This window comes from Lepidochelys kempii, chromosome 1 (assembly GCF_965140285.1).
Source record: "Lepidochelys kempii isolate rLepKem1 chromosome 1, rLepKem1.hap1, whole genome shotgun sequence".
NCBI lineage: Eukaryota > Metazoa > Chordata > Testudines > Cheloniidae > Lepidochelys > Lepidochelys kempii.
This window is the reverse complement of record NC_136380.1, coordinates 184552537-184579129: the sequence shown is the minus strand read 5'-3', so window position 1 is coordinate 184579129 and position 26593 is coordinate 184552537. Positions and strand designations below refer to the sequence as shown.

At 44.3% G+C, this 26593-nt stretch overlaps 1 protein-coding gene across 4 annotated transcripts in view; it reads right to left on the bottom strand.

Moving 5' to 3' along the window:
* Positions 1-26593, bottom strand: part of CADM2 (cell adhesion molecule 2) — a 1024844-nt gene that overhangs the window by 62633 nt on the left and 935618 nt on the right. For all 4 annotated transcript variants that reach the window (XM_073304112.2, XM_078847945.1, XM_073304121.2 and 1 more), the window contains one exon: positions 23354-23532. In XM_073304112.2, coding sequence (XP_073160213.1) covers positions 23354-23532 — 179 coding nt within the window. The remainder of the gene's footprint in view (positions 1-23353; positions 23533-26593) is intronic.

The window sequence follows — 26593 nt, the reverse complement described above, 5'->3', positions numbered from 1 at the left end:
CCCACCTGCTCAACTTCTTGGAAGAGTTAATAAGGAAGTATGGGCCTGTAGGGAGCCAGGGTGGCTTCCCTCCGAACCAGAGGGTAAAGAGCCACCCTCTCAGCCTGAGCGGGCGGGGCCAGACCAAGCTTCCGCCAATACCCCGAAGGGGAGAGGTTGGACCGAAAGTAAGTACGGGTGGGGCCCTTTGTCCAGTGAAGAGAGCACCAGGGAGGGAGAGAGACACAGGCTGTTCCCTCGCAATCCTGCTGCCGACCCAGGGCAGGCCCTGGGCCAGGAGGAACCTGACCGGGAGGAAGGCCTGTGGCGACCAGGACTGCCAGCCGCCGAGTACCCGGAGGACCTGGAGGGGCCCGGCTGTAGCCCGGGCCAGCGTGAGCCCGGCACAGAGGGGGAGCTGGAGCTGCCAGCAGCGGAATACCCGGACGAGCTGGAGGGACCGGAGAGACCCGCTTGAGAGACTGGGTAGGAAGTAGCCCAGGGGCAGAACTGCACCGTGGGGTGGGTGTGTTTGGTCAGCGGGTGCGGATGGCCCCCCGCTGACCCAGCGGCGGGACCTTCGCCTCCCGCCACTGTCTGGGCCCTGGGCTGGAACGCAGTGGAGGTGGGTGGGCCTGCGTTCCCCTACCCCGGCCAGCCTGCCTTGGGTAGCAGAACCGTAAGCTACAAACCTATACCGGCGCCCCCCTGCCCGAGGGGTGCGCTGCAGACTCGGGCCAGCACATCTTCCCCGCTAATTCCCCAGCGCCCGAAAGGTGTGGCTAAGGCCTGCCAGTGGGACCATAGCTCTCCATCGCCCCTAGGGGCTCGGAGGACCGACTGAAACCTGTCACAAGTGGTGGAGAATGCAGGCAGGCGATTCCTATCCCTGCAGAAAGGGGTTAGCACGAGGGGGCCTCTGAAGCTCCCCTACTGGAAAGATGGAGCTGGAAAGGCTTATCAAGTTCCTGGTTGAGAGCCAGCAACAGCAGCAGCACCAACTCGTACAGCAGCTGGGTGCCCAGCAGCAGCAGTTGCTTCAAACCCTGGGGGCCCAGCACCATGAACAACAAACCAATGCTTCCAGCAGCTTGCAACCCTGTGGCCGGGCCATGGTGATGCTCAACCAGAGAGGGCAGCCACCCCGACCCCTCCCGCCCCACCGATCCGTCTGGCCAAGATGGGGCCTGAGGATGACCCGGAGTCCTATCTGGTGACCTTCGAGCAGGTTGCCTCAGTGGCTGGTTGGGCACTTGACCAATGGGTGACCCTCCTCGCCCCATATCTGACGGGGCTGGCCCAGAAGGCTTACCGTGGGCTCCCAGATGATGAGGCCCGCATTTATGCTCGAGTGAAAACAGCTATCTTGGATGCCTTCAACATTACCCCAGAGACTTTTCGGCGACGGTTTCGGGAAAAGGTCTACCCACCGGGCGCCAGACCCCGGGCCGTGGCCCAGGAACTGAAGGACGCAGGTACCCAATGCCTCCAACCCGAGCGACGAACCACTACTGAGGTGACTGAACAGGTCATCGTCGAACAATTCGTGCACATCCTCCCACCCCAGGGGAGGGCTTGGGTGTTGCGGCACTGGCCACAAAGTCTGAGCACGGCCATCGCGCTTATGGAGGACTTTCTCGAGGCAGAGGCCCCGATAGGACTGGCCGCCTGGCCCCCAAACCCTGGACCCAGTGCACAGAAACTTGAACGAAGGGGGCCCGCCTCCCAAACCAACGCACCCCACCGTACCTGACGACCAGATGGCGGCAGGACCAAGTTTTCCCGACGCCCTGAGTCCACACCACTCTCTGGCCCTGGATGCTTAACCCAACCACCGGGCCCCAGCCAACTCTGCAGCCCCACTGGTGCCCCCACGCGGCCGGCGCGTCCAGAGGTAGGACCTCGTTTCCGATGTGGCGAGTATGGTCATCTGCAACGGGGCTGTCCTGCAATGGACTGCAACTTTGGCCTGGTGTGCGCCGGAGAGCGACGGGCCCAGTCCGCCCTCCGTGGCCAAACTGACAGCTCCCATGGAAGTCGCCGGGGTCCCTGTGGTGGTCTAGTTGATTCGGGCTGTGAGCAGACTCTTGTCCGCCAGGCACTCTTCTCGGACATCAGGTGGACGATTGGGGAAGTACGGATTCAGTGCATCCACGGAGACGTAAAATCGTACCCCACGGTTCGGGTCCCCATCACGGTGAACAGAGCAACTCAGTTAATGAATGTGGTGGTGGCGTCATCCCTCGCCTATCCAGTGATCCTGGGCCGTGACTGGCCAGACTTTGTCGAGGTGCTCCAGTCCCTACCCACCAAAGAGGCATTCGAGGGAGTCCTGCCTGAGAAGAAGACAGGACCTGACTCGAGCTCCGACCCTGGAGCTGACCCAGGTCCCACCCCTGGGCAGAATGGCCTGGAAATGGCTGGACCCCCTCCTGACCTGGTGGACTTTAGCCAGGATCAAAGGGAGGACCCTACACTCCGGTTGCCTATGAGCAGCTGCCCGGGTGGATGGTGAGGTCGTGGAGGTGCGGCACACCACCCAATGGCCCAGGTTCAAACTCAACCACGAGCGGCTCTACCGCCTTGACCGAGACCCCCAGACCCAAGAGGTCCGGACCCAACTCGTGGTCCCCTGCATTCATCGTCGGGCTGTCCTGAAGCTTGCACATGACTTCCTGGCTGCCGGCCATTTAGGGCAGGAAAAAACTGTGGCCAGGGTCCTGGCCAGGTTCTTCTGGCCCAGCATCCACCGTGAGGTGAAGGATTACTGTGTGTCCTGCCCAGACTGCCAACATGCAGCCCCGGCAGGGGTACGGAAGGCCCTCCTGGTCCCTTTACCAGTCGTAGGTGTACCATTTGAGCAGGTAGCAATGGACCTGGTTGGGCCTTTTCCAAAAAGTAAGGCGGGCCATCAATACATCCTCGTCCTGATGGACTACGCCACCCACTTCCCCGAGGCCGTCCCCTTAAGAAGTATCACCACCCGCACTATCGCTGCGGAGCTCATGAAGATCTTCGCAAGGGTGGGCCTCCCACGGGAGATACTCACTGATCAAGGGACCAATTTCACATCTAAGCTGTTTCGTCAGGTATGTGCCCTATTGGGGATTAAGAAATTGCAGACCTCGGTCTACCATCCCCAGACTGACGGGTTGGTCGAACGGTTTAACCGGACCCTGAAGGGAATGTTGTGGCGTTTCCCAATCCAGGACCTCCGCCAGTGGGACCAGCTGCTCCCTCCTTTACTACTGGCAATTCGAGAAGTCCCCCAGGCATCCACAAAGTTCTCCCCGTTTGAGCTCCTCTATGGGCGGCGACCCTGCGGGGTGTTGGACCTCTTGAGGGAGACTTGGGAACACAACCCATCCACAACACAGGCTCTCTTGCAATACGTCTTACAACTGCAGGGGCGGCTGGCGCGGGCGGGCGAGCTCGCGAAGGAGAACTTAAACACAGCCCAAAGAGCCCAGGAGCAGCACTACAATCGGGGCGCCCAGGCTTGATCATTTGGACCAGGGGACCGAGTACTCCTCCTGCTCCCCTTGGAGGAATCAAAGCTTTTTGCCTGCTGGCAGGGTCCGTATGAGGTCCTCCGCCAGGTAGGGCCTGTCACCTACGAAATTCGGCAACCTGGTCGCCGTAAGGAAAAGCAGATTTATCATGTAAATCTCTTAAAACCCTGGCAGGACTGGGAAGGGCTCCTAGTTGCCCCATATCCCCCCGAACCGGACCTGGGGCCCCAACCGCCCGAGGAGTCGGATAATGGTGAGCCCCAGCTAGCAGAGACACTCACAGTTGAGCAGCAAGAATAGGCCCTCTGCTTAGTAAGGGCATTCACCATGAAACCCGGGCAGACTACGCTCACCTACCATGTGATCCAGACGGAACCCGGGGTGGTGGTCCGAGAGACAATCTGGCCATTGCCTAGGTGAATGCAGGAGGCCGTAGAGGAGGAAGTCCAGGCGATGTTGGATCTGGGTGTTATTGAGCGCTTCCAGAGCGAGTGGCGGAGCCCCGTCGTCTCGTACCAAAGCCAGATGGGAGCCGGCAGTTTTGCATTGACTTCCGGAGGGTAAACGCCATTTCAAAATTTCATGCCTATCAGATGCCCCACATCGATGAGCTCCTCGACCGGCTTGGGGAGGCCTGTTATATCACCACTTTAGATCTCACCAAGGGGTATGGCAGATCCCCTTGGATCCCAGGTCCAAGGAGAAGACCGCATTTGCCACCCCTTCAGGGTTATACCATTTCACCCGGATGCCTTTCGGCCTACATGGGGCCCCAGCAACCTTCCAATGTTTGATGGACCGGGTGTTGCAACCACACACGAAGTACGCTGCTGTCTACCTGGACGATGTGGTCATCTATGGCAATAACTGGGAGGAGCACCTTAACCAAGTAGCGGCCGTCCTCCGGGACCTCCGCACAGCCGGGCTTACGGCCAATCCAAAAAAATGCTGAATCGGGTGGGAGGAAACCACTTACCTGGGGTACACCTTGGACCAGGGACAGGTCCGCCCCCTCATCGGGAAAGTCCAAGCACTCCAGGAATGTCTGGCGCCGACCACGAAGGGGCAGGTGCGTCAATTCTTGGGCTTAGCTGGTTATTACAGGCAGTTTGTACCCCACTTCGCAGGCATTATGGCCCCGCTAACGGAGCTCCTGACCAAGGACAGTCCCCGCCGGGTGCATTGGTCCAACAAGTGCGAGACGGCCTTTCAAACTATCAAAGAACGGCTGTGTAGCGATCCAGTACTCTTCAGCCCTGACTTTCATCGTGACTTTATTGTTCAGATTGATGCCTCAGGTGTAGGGCTCGGGGCGGTCCTCTCACAGGAGGTGGACAGGGAGGAACACCCTATTGTTTACCTCAGTCGGAAGCTGTTCCCCAGAGAACGGAACTACTCTGTCGTGGAGAAAGAGGCCCTAGCGGTTAAATGGGCAGTCGATGCTCTCCGCTACTACATCCTCGGGGCCCCCTTTATACTGGTTAAAGACCACGCACCCCTGAAGTGGCTTCATAAGATGAAGGACAATAATGCCAGGCTGATGCGGTGGTATCTAGCTCTGCAGCCTTATGCCTTCACGATTCACCATCGGGCGGGACGGGACAACGCCAATGCGGATTTCCTATCCCGCCTCAGAAAGGGTGAGAACGCCACCTCTGAGGATCGGGAGCTGGAGTTGAGGGGTGGGGTATGTAGGGAGACAGGGTGGCTTCCCTCTGAACCAGAGGGTAAAGAGCCACCCTCTCAGCCTGAGTGGGCGGGGCCAGACCAAGCTTCTGCCAATCCCCGGAAGGGGAGGGGTGGGACAGGAAGTACAAAGGGCGGGGCCCTTTGTCCAGTGAAGAGAGCACCAGGGAGGGAGACAGACACAGGCTGTTCCCTCGCGATCCTGCTGCCGATCCAGGGCAGGCCCTGGGCCAGGAGGAACCTGACCGGGAGGAAGGCCTGTGGCGACCAGGACTGCCAGCCGCCGAGTACCCGGAGGACCTGGAGGGGCCCGGCTGTAACCAGGGCCAGCGTGAGCCCGGCACAGAGGGGGAGCTGGAGCTGCCAGCAGCGGAAAACCCGGACGAGCTGGAGGGACCGGAGAGACCTGCTTGAGAGACCGGGTAGGAAGTAGCCCAGGGGCAGAACTGCACCGTGGGGTGGGTGTGTTTGGTCAGCGGGGCGTGGATGGTTCCCTGCTGACCCAGCAGCAGGACCCTCTCCTCCCGCCACTGTCAGGGCCCTGGGCTGGAACGCAGTGGAGGTGGGTGGGGCTGCGTTCCCCTACCCCGGCCAGCCTGCCTTGGGTAGCAGAATCCCGAACGCCGCAGACTCTGGCCGGCGCTCCCTGGCCTGAGGGGCGCGCCGCAGACTCGGGCCGGCACACCTTCTCCGCTAATTCCCCAGCGCCCGAAAGGTGTGACTAAGGCCTGCCAGTGGGACGGTAGCTCTCCAGTGCCCCCTAGGGGCTCGGAGGACCGACTGAAACCTGTCACAGGGCTGAAGATTACTTAGCATGCTCATAATATTCTGATATACATTTCTATTATATCACAAATAGCTGGTAGCAGGAACAAATAACCCAATGTCTTCATAAAAAATAGAGACTGAAAAAGGTAGGCTGGCTGAAGATTAATTCAGAACAGACTGAAATAATACAGGTGAGATAGAAGAAGCAACCACAAGATTTGGCTGAAATTCAGAGAAAGCACCCACCACATGTGAGCAGATTGGCAATCTTGGAATTTTATTATAACCAGGGCTGATTGTGGCAGATCACATAGAAGTGGTAGTCAAAAAGGCATTTTCTAGTTATATCTGGCAAAAAGAGTGCAGCCTTTTCTTTCCAGTGCTACAATGGTTACTAATATACCTTTGTCACCTTGAGACTGGGCTGCTGTGATGCACTCTACACCAGACTATGTGGCATTGCACACAGAGAGCATTTGAAAATTGAATCAAGTGCAGAATATGGCCACCTGCTTGCTGAGCAGGGTGTTTCACAGGGAGTATATAACATCAGTGTTCCAATATCTGCACTAGCTGCTGATAAGTTTCTAGGCAGAGTTCCAAGATTCTGGTTTTGACCTCTAAAGCCCTGAATGCTTACTTGAGGGACCACCTCTTTCTCCATGCCATTCTGCCACATTTGACATTAACAGAGGAACTGCAGCAGGAGCTTCCTAGATGCAAACAAGAGAGCTGTTGGCAGCAGGGGTCCCTTGGTTCTGGAACACGCGTCTCTCTTTATCCAAAAGAGCTCACATCTGTTAACATTACAGGCACACTGCAAAGTCTGTCATTTTTTGCAAGCATTTTGCCAGGGGCTCAGAGTCCATATGTGGAAAGGCCAGAGATTAAAGGATGATTTAGGTAGAATTTATGATTTATGTAGAATTTTATGATATCATTGGGTATGGGTCTTTAGTTTTTCTGTGGGATAGATTATTAATTCAGAAATTTTATTACTAGAGAAGCAGATGAACTAAAATGCTGTATGGAAATATTTTAATTTTTAAAATTGTGTTTTACATTTTGGGAGATGCCAGAAACACACGATTAAGAATTTGACATCTTAAAATCATCCCTAATATACTAATTGCTGCAAACTATTATGCATTTCAAGAAAATCAGTCTAATTTTGTATTTAGAATATTTTTAATAATAATCTAGATTGAAGAGTTTTGTTAAAGTTTGACATTATCAGTGATTAATATCAGCATAAAATGCAACTGCCAATGCCAAACCCAAACTTGTATTGAACAGATGGATTAACCTTTGATTAATTGTTTCCTTGTGGCAAGAGAGTCTTACCGTAGTTAACTTAGATGACTACAAACGTGTGCTCTGAGGTTGAATTTTTTTAAAAGCCATCTTAAATATTTCCAGAGTAGGGTTTTTTTTTTGGGGGGGGGGGGGTTTGAACTGTTTTCCACTGTCAATATGTTACATCTCTAAGTCAGTTCACTATCTTGAATAAAACTGAAGTGCCCTTTTCTTCATTTTCTAATTGAAGTACTTATTAAAAAAATACACTGCACTTTGTCACTGAAGCTTATTAGAGCGCATCACATTTTGTATAAACTTGACAGGATTAAATTAGGTAAAACTTACACAATAAGCCATTGACTGCATTCTTCCTATATTTATTTATTGCAAACCAAGGCTTCAGTTTTAAGGTATTACATGATTCTAAGTATGGTATTATATAGTAATTTCAAACATGTTCCATTGATTCATATGTTGAGGTCGCTTTATTTGTAAACACACAGCATTTATTATTTGAATTACATACAGTATTGTCTAAAGACTGCAATTGTGATCAGAACTCTACTGTGGCAGGCACTGGAGAAACACATGATACGGGACAATCCCGGCCCTGAAAAACTGACATTTAAGTAAAGTAAACAAGACAAAGCTTGGGAAAAAGGGAGTAGTATCATCCCCATTTACAGATGGGGAACTGAAGCACAGGTTTAAGTGACCTGCCTAACATCACACAAGAACTCTGTGGTTGAGCTGGGGATGGAGTCCAAATCTCCTGAGTCCCAGTCTGGTGCCTCACCCACAAAAGCATCCTCTCTTTTGAGCATAATAGAAAGTAAGACAGTTATCTTCCAAAATGCAAATGTGTTTATACCTCAAGTGCCCATTTAACTAAAAGAAAATTGGTACCACAAAAGTGGCTAAACTAATTGCCCGAATATGGTTACCAGGACTCATCCCCAAGCCTAGTATACTATACTTCTTAGTATAGTATTCTGTGCCATTTGTTGTTGTCTGATCATATCAAATTTGTGATTTTCATTATTATTTTGTCAGCACACAGGACAAGTGACACAGTCTTTAAAGTGTCCCCAAACTACATTAAAGTTAAAATGTCAAAGAGAGTCTGTAGCAGACGACCTTTAGAGATCTTCATGTAAGAAAAACTGGTATCTGATACAAATCAGACACCAAACCAGCCTTGAACCAACTTGGCACACTTTTTCAGAACAACTGCACATGGCTTTTTCTGTGAAGAAAATTCCAAAAAGCTCATTCGGTTTCATAGCTGGAGGATGAAAGAGACAAGGAAGGGAAGAGATGGGAGTAAGATTGCCAGCTCTGACTGAAGCTATTCCGGGATTATTTTTTCCCCCCAACATGATGTAATGTCATTTTCTTAAAATATCCTATTAAAATCACCTGGATTGCTTTCAATAGTCACCAACAGATCAATGCCAATTCCGGGAGAATCCAGGCCAATCCTTGGCAACCCTAGATGGGAGTGATTCTTTTATATTATTTTCTCTCTTACCGAGACACAAGTTCAAACTAAAGTGGAGTGCTGATCTCTTCTCTCCTTGATGTTGCTTTCATTCTCTCCAAGAAATTCAGGACGAGACATGGGAGTAGTTTACACAATTTGAGATTTACTACAATAATTGTAAAGTTAATGAAAAAAGATGGTAAAGAATTTTTAAAGTAAAACTGGATGGTGCTGAGCCTAAACCAAAGTGCTTCAGCAGAAAGTGATACACAGTATGTTTTGCTGACATTTTGGCAATTTTTGGCAAAACATTTTTGGGCAATTTTGCAAGCTGAAGTATAGTGCATTTGGTTGCTTAATAGTTGACACTATTAGATGAACATACTTAATTCTCACAAAAAATCCAACATGCCACCAGATAAAAAACATCTATCTTTTTAATAGTCAAATTTTCAAGATGTGTTTTTTTTCTGTTCTAAATAATTTCATTTGTGCAAATTAAAATGCATTAAAAATTGCAGCTTAAATGAAAACCTCATGTTCCTTTTATCATGCAGGTCACATGCAATATACTGTTGTATATTGCAAGCTAAAATATGGTACAGATGTATTGGAACTGAAAACAAAGGCCACAACTTTATTAAACAGAAACAGCACACTAGTAGGCAGATAGTTCTTAGATATTTTTAACCAGTAAAGCATTTCAATACTGTGGTTTGACCACAAAATACTGCAACACAAGCTGGAAGAGAAATTCAGTCTTAACTGCTAATTTCTTTCATACAAAATAACATATCAGGCAACCCTCCACAAAGAGGTTGTGGTTCCTGCTGATCAGAAATGAAAGCAGTACAGAACTGGCAGTCAGGCAGCAGATCAACTCTCAAATGCCTACCCCTTACAATGGCTCCCCAGAATAATACAATGAAAGCGCCAGAAAGCCTAACTAGAAACAAAGAAACAGAAGCCACAAAAGGGGGACAGGGAGGCCCACCAGAACAATAATCCACATCAGTGATAGACTCAGACTCGCAAGCCACAAGCAGCTCTTTAATGCGTCTCCTACGGTTCTTTGCAGCCCATGATATGAAAACACTGAGATTTAGTTATTAACCAATGCAGGATGCTTTTATTATGTATTAATAAATTGTATGTGATAAAATAATAATACTTGGTCAGTCATTTTGCTGTTTGTACACTATATATATTCTCACACACAACATAGTAAATGAAATAATGAATTCACACTCTAAATAAAAACTATAAAGGGATTATGATAATTACTCTGTAATCTTGGCTCTTTTGGGTAGTGTCAATCATTAATCTGGGCCACAGCAAAGAGCTGAAGAAACTAGTCTATTTCCTAGTAGGATTTTCCTTGCAGACCCTTTCTTCCCCCACTCCACTCCCATCCTATTTCTTCCTCGCTCCACCCAAAATGAGAAAAAGTGGATTGGGTTGTCAGATGGAATGTCTGGTAGAAAAGAAAATAGTAGGTAAAACCAATTTCTTTTTGAATATATCTGGCAAGTAAACAGCAGCGAAGGTTGTCAGCACAGGGAAAGTAAAGAAAAAATAGAAATGAATCCTCCACTGATACCTCTTAAGAGAAGACAAATCACTACTGGCCTACAATAGCTTTGAGCATCCTTCTCGGAACTGATGCATCTCCCAAGACCACCAGATTTATCTTGTTATGCTTGGTAAAGGTATGAAGACTAGTCTATATACCTACCTTGCAGATTGTCTCAGGAGTGACTGAAGCTTCTTTGTGCCCAGGAGGTAGCCATAGATCTTTTGAAATGGTTTTCGGAGCTAGACTTTTGGACATGTATGCCTCCAAAAAGCACTTTTATACACATCCAATATTATCTTTAGCTGCTTCATGCTCTCAACCATATGGGCAATACATTTCTCCTTTGCAACCTAATTTTCTGCTATGAGCTGTTCATCTGATATATACCTTCACTACACTACTCTCACTGTGCTTGTGCCATCTCTTCTCCTTTCCATATGAAAGATTTGAAAGGAGGAGGAGAAGGCACTCCTGCAACCTGTGAAAGTTGGCGTGCATCTCTGGGACAGAGTCAGGGCAGTTGGAAGTACCACTGTGTCTTTGTGTAACACACAACACTGTAGAAGAGGCACTGGTTCAGAAAGTCTGTGGTAGGATACGGCAATTAAGAAAGTGACTGTAATAGAAAGGAAGTTGAAACACATGTTGCTGATGAGTCCAAGTGTTCATGTATGAAAATCTGGAGAAAGATATTACAATTTCAAGTTAGAATTCTTTCCATGGTAGGAGGTCATGTTCTCTTCATAGCTGTGAGGAACCTGGTTATTGGTTCAATCATGAACACCTCTGTGAGCCTGCACTGGGGAGTAAGGCCGTGTAAAAAGTCCCCTGGTTGCCATGCTCGGGCTACCCACATAATCAAAGCCTGAGTGAGGGGAGAACAGCGTCAGCTGGCCGTGGGTAGAGCCTTCCCCATCCTGGAGCAAAGAGAAAGCAAGAACCAAAGTGCGACTCTGACTAGGTCTGCACTATGAGCTCAGTGTGTGATTCCCAGCCCCCCCTGTACACGTACTCGTGGTAGCTCTCCGCTGAGCTAGCCCACCAGTGTATCTGGGGTGGCACAGGCAGCAGCTTCCTCAGCTAGCTGTGCTAAGTACAACCCCCCCCAGAACCCCGTGGGTACAGATTCAGCACGGTGAGCCTGAGCTGCCACTGCCCATGCTACTGCAGGGACACAAGGATTTTTAGCATCCTAGCTCAGAAGCGAGCTAGTGTGAGTATGTACATGTGAGCTGGGAGTCGCACCCCTAGTTCATAGTGTAATTGTATCCTCCGAGCCACAGTCTGTTTACTGCCTTGTTCCTGCAGCAGCAGCCCCTTCCTTGGGTGGGATTCGAATTTTACAATCCAGCTCTTTGCGAGAATGATCTGCCAACCTGCAATTGGATTTCAAATAGATTAAATTGTTTAAAAACAATACCTGCGCTCAGTGCCTAGAAACAGCATTCTGTTTCCTTTACTGCTTGAAGATACCTCGTGCAACATCTTAGTTACCCCATCTGTAACGTGGAGGTAAAATGTCCTGCTCAATACTAAGGGCTGTGAAGCAGGCAGAATTATCAGTACCATCAAGCTCTAAAGCTGAGACTCATGATGTTCTCCAGGCTTTCAGCCCAGTACTCCTCCCATACTGTTGCTGTGTCCCATTTGGAGACGCCTGGAGCATGCACAGTGGACATGAAAACTTAGTGGGACTGGGAGCATGCTTAGTTCAGATGGAATATTCATAGATTTTAGCAGGACATCTCGAAGAAATTATACTAAGTGTGTGTAAATGGAAATTTTCAGAGTTAAAACTTCACCAAATCTGAGTCAATTTTCAAATGGAGAACAAAAGATACTTCTCTGACACCAGCATGATCTTTCTGCCAAATTTCAAGTTCCTGTCCCAAATGATGGAGCTGCTACTGCTCTTCAAAAAATGGTTGGATATTTTTTTGAAACATAGCCATAATTACATATTTTTCCCAAATCTGTTCTTGGAAACAGCTAAGCCATTTTTGCTGAAACTTAAGAACCAAAACAATAGTCTGAAACACAGAGCAAGTATGAAACAACTAGCCCAAATTAAAGTTTGCAAAATTCTAAGCAACTGAAAATACAGGATTATAACAGAAAGAGTTCAACAACCTTGATCATAGGCATCGGTATCAGCTTCACTTATAATAATACAGTAGGTTTTAAATTGACATTGATCCAAAAAGTTAATAGTACTGCATAAATGTAGTACTCTTATTTTCAAAAATAAATTGTTTTCTGCTCTCTAAGTTTCACATTATGGTTTTGGATGCCTTCTGCCATGTTCTATACTAAAACTGTCCTAAGTTTTAAGATCTCAAATTCTATCTGAAGAGTAATAATGAATTATTAATTATGAAGAGTTATAATCAACTTTATGAAGTAATGGGAATTACCACTAGTAAAGTAGGAACCCCCCCAAAAGGCCAGCAACACACACACACACAAAGTAAAATAAAAGTCTATAATATAAATAAATGTAAATAAAAGCTCTCTCAAAATATTCAAAGCAGGCTGTGACAAAATTCTGGCTTTTTTGTTTTTAAGAAGTATCACATGAAACATTACAGTATACATTGTTGATCAGTTCTCCTTATATTTATTACATCCAGAGAAAACCAAATGAAGAAGTTTAAGATGATAGTTTTGGCTTTACATCATATACAAAAGATGGCTGTATATTTGACGAAGCTAGACTTGACAAAAACTTCCTAACAGTTAGTAATACTAGCACTAAAAAGCCAAATAACTACAACTAGCCTTCATTATTACCAATAGAAGAAATAGTAATGGATTGCCACAAAATGTGTGTATTTCACTCTTATTGCCCCTTTCCTTTATGAGTCAAGATGACAACAGAGGAGAGCTATGAGAGGGACCTTAGATCACATACCTGGGTTTTTTTGGGTTTTTTTTTTTACAGCTGTCAGAGATGCATTACCATTTTTGCAGAAGTTATGCTCACTCCCCTTTATTCAAAATTATAATATATTACCTCTATAGAGTTATGATAGTAGCTCTGCTTGCTTAGAACCAAAGATCTGCCCGGCATTCCTGTACTTTGCAACCCCAGTTGGCAGAACAAAATGCTGCTGATGTAGCACCAAGCTACGATCAATTGAAATCTTAGCTATTAAAATGAAATAACGTCATTATACTCTACTGACTGCAATGCATCCTAAATTTTACTTGTATATTGCTCATAAAAGAAGACAATGCTCCAATTACTTAAAAATGCACAAGATTACAGAGTAATTATCATAACCCCTTTATAGATTTTATTCTATACAGATAATAAATGACCTTGTAGGAAATGGGACATCATTAGCAATTGGTAGGCTTTAACTTTTTCATCCGTTTTAACTACATGGTGCTGTACCAGTTTTTTATTTCAAGTCATCCTCAATATAAATACATTCCAAAATAATAAAAGTTAACCTGGCATTTAACATGTATATTATTGTATATGATTTGACTAACCTAGGTAATTTTGAAGTCCAATTTTGACACAATAGCTTTATTAAATTGAAGTTAAGGCTGCAGACACAAAGTTTTTAGTTTACATTATATTTCAAAAATGCTAGGATTAAGAAAAAAAAATTAGACACAGAAAATTCAGAGTTTAGGTTGCACCCCAACAGCATGTCAGAGTAAAATAACCATGAGTAAAATTTTCAAAAAAACACCTACATACTTTGGAAAATTTTACCCTATTACCTGAACTCTGCTTCAATAGAGAGTAAAAAAACCCCAAAAAACGAAAACTCATACTTGGAACAAAAAGAACACCACCACACAGCATTGCATTACTTGCTATTAACAAGACATCAAGAAGTACAAGTAAAGTGGTTGAAATGCTACATTAAGAACTGAACTATCTGCACAGTAGTTGCAATACACTTATTTCCAGATACACACCATTGTAGATTCACTTTCAACATTCACATCCAAACTACCAGCTTTATATGTTCAGTGCCTGTGGACCTGGAGAAAGCCACTTCCTATGCAAAGTCAGCATGCATTCTGCTCCTCTTTAAGGCATTACACTGTAAGTTCAAATGCAGAACTATCAATTCTTAATTAACAGATTATACATTTTAACATCATGGTGTTAACACTATTTTTCAAAACTCTAGCTCTGCATACATAAATGCATGACTATCTCATATATTAAGATAGAAATGGGTAATAGTGTCATTCCTTTGTATGTAACATCTTAGAATTTGCAAATGTTGATAGTCAAAGACTGGCAACTGACCGTTCACCAACTGCTTGACAGTTCACACATAAAATTAAGTCAACAGTTTCATCATAACTGTCTTAACAAATTTGTCACACTTAAAAACAGCCAACCAAACGCAGATTTCCTTAGCCAAAGTGCTGAAACAATATTATACAATGCAAACATGACACAAAGACTGTTGTGGAAGTGCAACCTCAGCCCTGGATTTCCTGAGTTTATTGCTTTTTTGAACATTGATGTTCTTTAAAAGTAATAAACATTTAAAACATTAAGATGCACCTGCAACATTTACTGTGACTTACAAGAAAGTGTATGTAACTTTCCTTCGTTTTTATAACAGTCCTAATGGGGCTAGGGAAATGTCCCCCACACCTAGCGTTACCAACCGTCTAATCGCACAAACCCAAACACCGTTACCCCACCCCTGTCCCACCCCTTCCCCAAGGCCACACCCCTGCCCCACCCCTTCTCAGAGGCTCTGACCCCACTCACTCCATCCCCCCTCCCTCCATCGCTGTTCCCTCCCCTCAATCCTCACCAGGCTGAGGCAGGGGGTTGGGTTGCAGGAGGACGTGCAATGTGCAGGCTCTGGGAGGGAGCTCAGGTAGGGGAGGGAGCTCATGGCTGGGACAGGGGGTTGGGGTGGGAGGAGTGAGAGATGTAAGCTCCAGGAGGGAGTTTGGGTGCAGGACAGGGTGAGTGATGCGGGCTCTAGGAGGGAGTTTGGGTGCAGGCTCTGGGCTGGGGCAGGGGTGCGGGCTCCAGCCAGGTGGCACTTACCTCGGGCAGTGGCACAGAGGGGGGGAGCAGGGCTCTCTGTGAACTGCCCACGCACACAGACACCGCCCCCACAGCTCCCATTGGCCACAGTTCCTGGCCAATGGGAGCTGTGGAGTCTGCGCTTGGGGCAGTGCATGAAGGTTCCCCCCACCAGAGGTTGCAGGGATGTGCCTGCCGCTTATGTGAGTGGTGCAGGGCCAGGACACGCAGGGAGCCCCGCTATGCCACTGGACTTTTAGCAGCCTAAAATCTCCTGGTTTGGCTTCAGTAGCCTCCGGGAGATAGAGCCCGATTCCAGAAGACTCTTGGTGAAACTGTGAGGGGTGGCAACCCTACCCACATCCTCCTTTTGGATGCATTTCTTGGTATCTTCAGGAGTAGACCCCCACTCTTGCACACCTCTTAAGATCTGCAGGAATGTAAACCCTCTCCTGAAGATGTTGGAGTTTGTGCAGAAGAAGAAACCCCTTCCTGTAGATTTTATGAAGTCTGTGTATGTATTTGGGGGAGGGAGGGAATCAAAGAGATTGTAATGGAGCAGCACATAAGAGGGCAGAATCTTTTCTTCCATTATTTTTCTGATTCTCCTAAGGCCAACAAGCCAGGATCCCCTTTAGTCTGCAAGAGCAAATCTTTTTTTTTTTTTTTCCATATAAAAGCTTGAGTGCCCAGCCTATTTAAACCTTATCAGGGTTGACAAACCATTATTTTTAAATATCTTAATAATTGAGAGTATAATCAATACTTTTGGGGGGTTGGGAGGGTACCATGTAGCAACAAAACAGACTTTTTGAATGTTGGTGAATTCCTCTGAATTTAGGGAGACAAAACTGAAGAATATCTTGTCCACTTCAATTAAAATTTGGATGGATATATATATATATATATACATACATACACACCTCAGCCCCAGACATAAACTATCTTTTGAGGTGGATATTTCTTTGTGTGAGATTTATAGGTGCAGAGGGCCAAGGTGGGCTTATAATAAAAACTCAGTTTCAAACTTTTAATTATGGAGCTCCATAATACCAATTCTCAATTCTACTTCTCTTTTTCAGAAGACCAAGCATGTGTTCAATGAAAGGGTAAGGCAGTGCAGCTCCCTCCATCTGGTCATGTCTGTAAATTAAATGTTTTATTCCCATAACTAGTAGGCTGTTTTAGAATTTGCCCAACTAGCTCAAATGTCTGGAAGCTCTCACTGAGAGATGCGAACACCAATTGTACAGTTACTTCATTATAACGAGACCTGCTGCTCCATATTGCTGTGTCTCTCTTTCTCTTCTTTTTCTCTTGCAGTGGATATTTTGTCTGTTTATCTCTGAGAGACGTTTGCAAAGAAAAGATGCTCAAAAGCAGTGCACGAGATTAATTAGAGTGCTGGAGTGAAAATACTTGCAGAGCAGTAGGTCTACTTCACATTTGATAAGACCAATTATAGAATGCAATTTTACCTCTTCTTAAAGCATTCTCCCACTTTTTAACCTTATTTTAAATTGTTCCAATAATCATTGGAGCACTGTAGGTGTTCTTAGTGCTTTTACAAAAGTGTGAAAAGGCAGAGGGTCCTTCTAAAAAGATTTTAGAATGGAGATTAAATGCGATACAATGAGAGATGACAACAGGGGATGACAGACCAAAAAAAGGAGGTTACAGCAAATAAAGATAATGCAGCTTGGTTGTGTATGTCTCTGGTTAGTTCAGAATTTTGAATTATTTAAAGATAAAGTTGAGCATGTGAGAAAGAATAGATGGCACTGGAATAGAGCTTGGCAGCAGAAGGTGAACCAACGTGAGTGAGTTTTGAGGACAAATTTGAAGAGTGAAGATGCTTGGTGCACTTTAGTAATGTGACTGCTCTGGCTGAGTAAAATGACCAGAGATCCAGGCATGAAAGAGAGAGAATGGGTGCGTGCAAGGGCTGAGATACAGGCAAATGCAGAATTGTGCAGACTCATAGGTGAGGGTGAACAGTTTAAATATGATATGAAATGAGACAGGGACTGACGAAAGGCTTTGAGGAAATGGATGATGCGGTTAGAGCAATATCAGGATTGGGGTAGGTCTATGCAGCATTCTGAAGCCTGTGGGCAGGGAGCCTCCCAGTCCTGGTTGACATGCTCATCTTAGCACTCTAAAAATAGCTCTGTGGACAGTGCTTTGAAGTTGTGGTTTGGACTAGAGCAACTTCAAAGTGCTGTTTACACAGTTATTTTTACAGAGTTAGCGTGAGTCCCGCTAACCCAAATCTCTCAACCTGGACTGGAAGGCTTACTCCCATGGGCTCCAAAATGCTATGCAGACATACCCTAAATAGCTAACTGCAGTGTGCTGGATGGACTAGAGATAGGAGAAGTGAAGCAGAAAGGCTGGAGAGGAAGAGGTTACAGAAGTACTAAAGCAAGAAATAATTATGTGTGAACTTCAGCAAGCTGAAAATTTTCTGAAGATACTTTATACTTTTCTGTCTGAATCCTTGTCTAAGGGAACAGAAATGTTCTGTGAGGATGGTTAATTCTAAGAAAACTTTTGTTAGAAATCAGGCAGGCAGGCAGACAAGAAGGCATGCCAGCCACCCTAGTTTTCTGCCAGCCTGGGCACTCCTGGCTCCCAGAGCAGCTCCCGAGAAGCAGCTGCTCAGGAAGTCAGAGAACTGACTTCCTGAACACCTGCCTCCCTGTGCTACCTGACTCCATAAGATGGAGGCTTCCTGGTAGGTTACGCAGCTGGGAGCAAGCAGAAAAATTGTTTCCGTTCTCCCCAAATGGAATTTTGTCTCCTGTGAAATATTTTGAAGTTTTGACTTTTTCCTCCCTATTCAGATTTGTGTTTTTTTTTTTAAATCTAAATTTGTTGCAGGAGAGAAATAACATTTCCCAGACAGTTCTAGTGTGAACCAAATTTTTAGCAATGGGGACAGAGATGGGCCACATTTGCAAGAGGTGTGACAGGGGTTGGCAAAAGCCCGGACGAGAAGGAAGCATGGACGACAGTCAAATTGTCAACCATGATGGCAAAAGGAGGGGAGGGGCGCTGTCGGAGGTTGGAAAATTGAGGTATCACATCTGAAATGTTAACGAGAGGATGTGGCTCACACATTGATTTGCTTGCTCTTTCTAGAGTCAAGTGTGGTCTACCCCAAAAGCAGCATAGAAAAAAGTGGAATGCTCAAGTTAATTCAAGCTAACGGCCCAGGAGGAAAGCCTTCACATCACCAGGACTAGCTCCTTCTACTACTTGCACTGTGTTTGCTGATGGAAGGAACTGTCCATGACCCGTAGTGACTCAATGTAACTTCCACATTACCTTGCATCGTCATAAGATACATGCTGTACAGTAACTCCACTTGTCTCGGTGAATCTAATGTATAGATACAGTGACTCTAATGCATCATATGGTATCTTGTGATATTAAGTAAAAACCCATGATAATTTGTAAGTTCCTTCAAGGCATTGCTGTACTAGGGACCTCTGGTGAAATATAATGGAATTGTTTACTAACTGACCTAGTGGAGCTTCTATTTCACCTTTCCAGAGAGGAGAGGTGTGTTTGGAGATTATGATCCTGAGTTTGGTGTACAGTAAATCCTCCAAAAAGTGTAGAGATGCCATACCTTTTGGACATTCAGTCTTTGGACATTCAGTCATTCAGTCTTGCTTACTAGTGACACACATCCTACTGGGGCAGAAACAAGAAACCTAGGACAGGGCAGTCCCAGTCTGCAACTACACAGAGTAGTGGAAAGTTTTTACCTTATTCTGTTCATAATTCTTGTTCCTAATAAAGAGTTGATCTTTACATTTGTCTGTCAATAAGATATTACACTGAATTCAGGCCTCATAACTCATTTTCATTTTATTGTTCATATTGGAGGATACTCCATCACTAATTTGAATTTCTGTCATCCCTGATATTATGTGCTGAACTTGAGGATAAACCAAGTCTTTAGTGATGGTGGCAGAAAGAGGTGATTGATTTGTCCATATGTAACAACCGTGTCTTTAGCTTGATTATGACAGGCTTGTTCAGTTCTCAACTCCAGCTAAATTAATGGAGCTTTTTACTTTAGCTTGCCAAGTAGAAAATATGTTTTTGAGTTGAATGTCATGATTTTGGTAGTTTGTTTTGTATACTGGTGATTAACAACAAGTATTTGGTCATCGGTAACCAAAAATTCTCAATCAAGTAAGGAGAGAGAAAGCACAAATTCTGCTGCCCAGAGTCAGTCACTATAGATGGGGTGTAATACATCTTCCCAGAACATGAACTTCTACGACACCAAAATAATATATTAGAATGCAGAAATGACAACAGCTCCAGGTATGAGGATTTGGCTTTCCTTACTGCAGGAGACAAGTGTTTGAGTGAAAACCGTACCTTCCCTTTGTACTGCTGTCTCTCAACTCATGTGGTGTACACCTTCCGGTTTGAGTGGTTTCTGGACACGTATTATTAATGATAAAAGAAACATGAAAGTAGCAGCTGTATTTCTTCAGCAAAGCAGAACAGGTCCATTTCCTAGTGAAATACGTTCACTTTTTCTAAAACAAGATTCCTCTACTTACAGTGAAAAAAATGAAACCGAAAGACTTGTTAGTAGATACTAACTATAACAAACTGCTGTTAATCTGCGTATAGCTGTATTTATTGAAACTACCCTCAGCATCATAACACTATTTAACCTCATCTTCATCTGCAATGGGAAGAAGTGATCATTCTTCTAAATAATTTTATGTCTAAGTTGACCCAATTAAAGGCATCATATGTTCCTTGCTTTGTTTGTATAATTAATATGTATAAACACTTTGCTTACTCTTAATCTCTAATTATGATAAACTACACATTTTCATTTTTAGGCAAGCTTCTGCTCTAAGCTTTCTAAATCTCTTCTGAGTTATGAAGATAACTTTGGAAAATTGAGGGAATTAGTGGATAGGGTCCCTCTGAGAGATGTGTTAATAGTAAAAAAGAAAACAGGGAGGGCTGGCAAGTCTGAGAAACTTAATAAAAAAAAGCAGAAAGACAAATTCTGTTAAAAGAGAAAAAATAAGACAAACAAGGAGGAAAAAAATCTTATATGGGTAAAAATTACATACAAAAACTGTGGTGAGCGAGATCATGCTTCCCCTTCCACTGCTCTGTGCATGGAGGAGCCCTTCCACATGCAGAAGGGGGCCTCAACTGCCCTAGTGGCATCATTTCTCCATTTTGATCTGGTGGCATAGACTGGGAGAGTCAGGGGAGAAGTAGGAAGGTTGAGGGTTGGGATGCCCACTGTTCTCTCTCCAGCCCCACAGTGCTTACCTGGAAAAAGTTAATACAGCCCTCATAGTTGTATTATCTTTTACACATAACCAACAGATCTCACCCTGCAGTCCTAGAGGCTTCTATGACAAAGTCACTCGTAGCTTGGCTTCAGTGAAGTTGCACTGCCAATGGGGTTCTGCTGGTGGCTAGAGCAGAGTGGAAGCAGCACAGGGTATCTGCATGATTTCTTGTGGGTTTGCTAGATTCCTCTTTTCTGGAATGTTGCCTCCCTGACCAGACAATATGGGAGAATTTCTGTGAGGGCTTCCTGGTGGAAACTCCTTTCCCATGTGGCTTTAGTCCATCCTATATTAAATTTTGCACTGTATGTATAAGAAATGAAAGATGGGTAGGTCAGAATGCATGACTATATAATGGTGCGTAAGCCATAATAAAGGGAAGGGACAAATATCTTGATGTCACTGCCTTAGCTACAGGAGAAGGTGTGAAGAGAAGTCAGAGTGCTACAAATCTATTTAGAAATATAAAGTTAAGGGGAAAATATGTCCTCTAGTCAATAAGACAACCTGGCTGCAGGATATCAAAACTGCTTTTCATTCTTTCTTTTCTGTTTGAAAACTGAAGTTCCCGTTTCGTTAGATCTGGATGAGCTGATCAGCCTGAGGCAATGATAAAAGGAGGGGATAAGTGGTTGCTCAAGTTGATCTGTATAAACTAATTTCACTGTACCTATAACTAAATAATTAATCCCAACCTCTCATTCATAGCAGAAGCTTTATAACTCCAGTATGGCACAGGTTATTAATAACAAGCATCATTGCATCCTCGGGCCTACAACTTCCAATGTTACTGAGTTCTAGGAAGCCAAATTACCTTCTGTAGTTCTAATGCTAGATTTGCATGAATGCAATTAGGGAAAGCTCCAGTATCCATAACGGACATTGTCAGCAATGTTAAAGTTAAACGAGATAACATGCATACTGTGCTGTCACACACATCTTGATAATGAATGATTTTAGAGACTGCTATCAAGTTGTAATCAGATCAATAGGGTGCATGCAACTGATTGAAAGTGAAAGACACAAAGCCGCTCATAATGAAATATTCTTCCTTATAGGTATATTAAATGGCCATAGCTAATGTAAAAGTAACCATGATGTAAGAGATAAAAAGGGTCAACTTCTCCCAAATTACTTTAATACCTCTGACAAAATACAGAGACCACTCAGATTTCAATAGTTGGTGGGTTTTGGAAAACTGTCAGTTCATCAAAGAGAGACATTAACATTTTGTGTATGCAGCCAACAACTAATACATCATTACCTATAGGATTTAAAAGGGGAAATATTTTGTGGTAATCAACATAAGTGGTGGTTTGGAGTGCAGGGTGCTTTTTGTATGTTTCGTTGTTTTTAAACATAGTAATCGTCAGCAGTGGAACCTTACTGGTCTAAAGAGCCCATCATTACTAGGCAAACTAATGATGAGCTTCAGCAGCATGAACAATATTAATCCAGGGGGTGTTTTGATAAATTTTAGTTCAACAACGGAGCCAGAAAATCACTAATTACAAAATGCTTAGAGAAATATTTATTATAAATATGTTAACTGCCAAATTTACCTAAAGGTACTTTGCCACTTCAAGTGAATCATGCTTTTGGCGAGTTTGCAAATGCCAGAGTAGCATATATAATTTGTTGCACTTCAATTACTTATAAGAAGGAAACAGACTTCATATTTCTCATTTCAGTGATTTTTTTTACAATCTGAGACTCACCTTAAAAAGTGTTTCCTTTTATTTTGCGGTGGTTCTTAAAAAGTTGCCCATGTATAAAAGCTAGGGGGAAAAAAAGGATTGCAACAGGTGTTGCAATGGAGTTAATGAACTCATCTCACCTCTGAGATCTGGGTTCATATCCAGACTGTAGGAGTCGCCATTTTCCAGCAGTTACCACACGGGAAGTAACAGATTTAAATGGTGGAGATCTGTGGTAATGGTGTGGTAACAGCTGCCAAATGATGACTCTTGTAATGGCTTCTACTGTACTTTTGTTCCATCAAGCTATTTCACACTTAATATTAAGGCCTTTATTCTTTTGACATGAAGCATCAAGACAAATCAGGCAAAACAAAAGAATCATAACTAAGTGAGAACCATGCCATTTTATTAGATTAGTATTATGAACTTGTGATACTAGACAATTTGGGGGGCGATTTTAACATAAGGCCTGATTCTCTGGGGTGATGCAAGACCTTCAGCTTACATTGGGAGTTGACAGTGCTCAGCACTAGGCTATAATTTATCTTTAGTATCCTGTCTCGAATGGCTTATAAAATAAATAGCAACTGCCTTGTAATTCTTGGTTTTTGTTTATATGTGACCTAGCCACTCATAGACAGTTATAGCTAAACACCATGTTTTATGGATGCAATTATGTATAAAACATTTCCCAATATACTCTCAAATACATTTTTGCCTGTTGCTTAATTAGCAAGGTGTTCTCCACAAATATTAGAAAGATATATGGTGTACAAAATTTATTAGACACCTACTAATAAAAGGAAGTCAGCCTGTTGCTTACTAGTAGAGGGTGCTCTGAAAAGAATAATTGCACTTTTAATTTTTTCTTGTCATTCTTTCATGTGGTCTTAATCATTTGCTTATAGTTGGTTGAAACAAAAAGTTCTAATATTAATCAAGGTACTCTCCCTTACAGAATTTAAAGAGATGTACTCACCATGTACAATCAGGACATACTCTGTGCTGTTTTGGCCAATAGGGTTTGTTGCTTCACATCGATATGTACCATTGTCCGTTTTGTTTAGGAAACTAATTCTTAGGTCCCTACCATTGACAACCATTCTCTCTGGGTCTGGTAGTTCTCCGCCATCCTTTGTCCACAATACTGGTTCCGGCCTATTGGATCCAAATCAACAAACTGTATCAGTTGTAAGTAACACATACTGTAGCATATAAAACACTCAGACAACAGCATTAGAGATAGGTGAGCAGAGGGAGGCACCATTTATCAGCTACCAAGGAATATCCATCAATTACTTGAATTTTTGGTATTGCATGTATATTGGACACCAAGCACTGTCTTCTAGATTACTTTGAAAGTGATACCGTCACATCAGCCAATCCATGTGTTCAAATGAGATGCCACTCCAGAGAGGGTGGTACTTATAATAATACACCTGCAACATTACTATGCAAAGGGTAGTCTGGGTAGGTAAGTGTGCCCCTAGTAAACTGGTACTACACCCACATGTTCAAAAATATAACCATAGGTGGTTATGATACACTAATAATAAAAACCCCAGTATGTTTGTCTTTCCCAATGGCTAAGTGACCCAGCAGCTCTTCATAAAGGGAAAGAAGGTAAGTCCCTGTGAGAATATGAAGGGTTGTCAGGACATTATGGGGAGTCATCAGATGAGGGAATGAGAAACCACAAAGAATGTGAGGAGGGCATTTGGACATTCAAGTAAGTTATGACAAAATGATTCTGGAAGAAAATCTTAAGTTTGGAGAAGTGGTTGGATGTTCAAATTGCTTGGACAACACACATTAATCCCAAGTGGACTTTACTGTGTTTAGTGAGTTTCCTGAACCAACCATAACCATCTCTAATTGGCATGTTTTAATCTAAATTTGGTTTTGTAGAGAAGTTTTGCCAGAAGCCAAAATAAACCCCCCACCCCACCACCAACTCATATGTTAAAAGAATGACACTTCTATCATCACTAAACATTGGTAGTTTAGGAACAATTGTCCTACTTCTTCGAAAAAAGCAGTAATCATTAGCAAAGTTAGCAGAAATAAATGTTTCCCTAATGTTTTATCAGATGGACATAGCAAGGTTGGGGAATTATCTTCGCAAAGAGGCTGAGAAATCTAAATAGAGCAAAAGAGATTAAGATAATGTGGCCCTGTTAACATTTTTTCTTTAATTGCCACCATAGTACATCTTGAGAGTTGTAGTCCATCTAGGGACCTCAGCACCCAGAGGAGAAAGGGGACATGAAGTGCCTGAAATACAGCTGACAAGGCACCGTGGTGGCATTTTCTAATTGACTATTTCAGTTTTCAGCTGAAACTTTCAGTTTTTGATTCCATCCTAAGAAGCTGAAATTTCCCACAGGGGGAAAAGAAAAATGACCGATTTTTCAGCCTAAAATCACCTGTGTGGAATTGCAAACGAGGAGTTATAAATATCTTTGTGATGGGCAAGTGTAGGGATGAGAGGTTTGCTTGCTGAATACTGAACAGCTAGAGACCAGATTTACCTGAGGATCTGAGATGCTAATCAATAAACCAAGATGTACCTCATAGACCATCCACCATGTTGAACATGCATTTGATTATATGAACCAAGTCTAAGGAAACAGACAAACCAGAGCAACGGTTACCATCCCAACCAAGATGGTAAGGAACAAAGTGGAAAGGAGAAACTGCAGCTTTGCATTCATTCCTAGCAACTTTCATGTTGCCATTTGATACCTGACTCCCCACTAGAGAGTATCCAGGCTGCCTACAGTAAGTGAGACATCCCTAATAATGAAGGTGTTTAAATATGCAGTCAGTTTCCACTTCTTCATGAATATCTGTGTGTGCAACATCATAGCTGTTTCCAAACCAATGAATTATGGTTGTGATGATGATATTCAGTACGTTTGTATGTTATAGGCCAAAGTCGACACTCCTTCACTCAGGTGAATACCTAGAGTGAACCCAATTAATCAAGAATCGTTCCAAACTTGTACTTATGTACCTGGGAGCAGAATTTGGCCTTTTATGTTTTAATTTTCATGTCAATACATTTAGCTATATGACCAAATAATTAAGCAAAATAAAATAGCTGTTAGGAATTCAGCATTTAGGGATTGAGTTTTGCTGAGCACCACAAGGCCTAACTTTCAGAATATCGCTGGGATTTACAAAGCTTAAAAGTTTGGCACCTCTCCTCCCTATAGGATGAATGGGGAGAGATAGGTGCCTATCTCCCCAAGAGGGTCACAGCTCGTCTTAACATTCTGCCAGTGGCTAGTTTAGGTAGCTCCATGCTCAGCATGCTGCGTTTTGTGAATCCCATTTTTAGGCAACTAAGTCCAGGCTGCAGGGAGGCACCTATCTCCACAGCCATGAACCCTCTGCTGGAGTTAAGTGAATCTTGTAAGAAGTGATGATGATGGAGAAGCACCCTCATAACATTTAGTTCAGTGACTAGTGTACACTTCCAGGGTGTGGGAGATCCTCTGCATGAACAGGAGAAGGGATTTGCACAGGGATCTGCCACCTCTCAGGGGAATGCCCCAGCTTCTGGGTTATGGGATATTCTGAGGTGAGTCTCTCTCAGTTGCTCCTGTTGAAACTGTCCCACTTTGGATAAATAATTAAACAGTCACTGGGACAGAGAATGAGTGTGAGAATGATGCCATAGCCTGATGGGTAGGGCACTCACCTTGGAGGTGGGAGACTGAGGATTCAGTATCCCTACTCCAATGACTCTTTGACTATTTATCCAAAGCTCCACTCCCCTATTCTTTTTTTGTCAAGTTAGGCGGGCTCTGAGCATGCCTACCAGAGTGGGCCCACAGGTGAGTTAGTTGGAGAAGCACCTATCTATCTTCCCCCAGTTCATGGATCATTAATGTGTATGCTCAGAAGCATAGGCACCAAGGGAACTTTTGCTGCAAAAACTTAGGCCGCAAATGAGTTTAGGTGCCTAGTGTTAGGTGGCAGATGTGGGGGGGGGGAATGGTGAATAGCAGTGTCACCTAAATCTGGGACAGTAAGGTACGTAAATCCCATTATGAATCTACTCATAGACCCCCAGTTCAGCAAACCACTATTCAAGAAATCACCGAAATTCTTAACTTTAGACTTAAGCTTAAATCTTACTGGCTTTACTGAGGTTTAAGAACAGAAGCTATATTGCTTTCCTGAAAAGTGATGGATTTAAGCATAGGCTTAA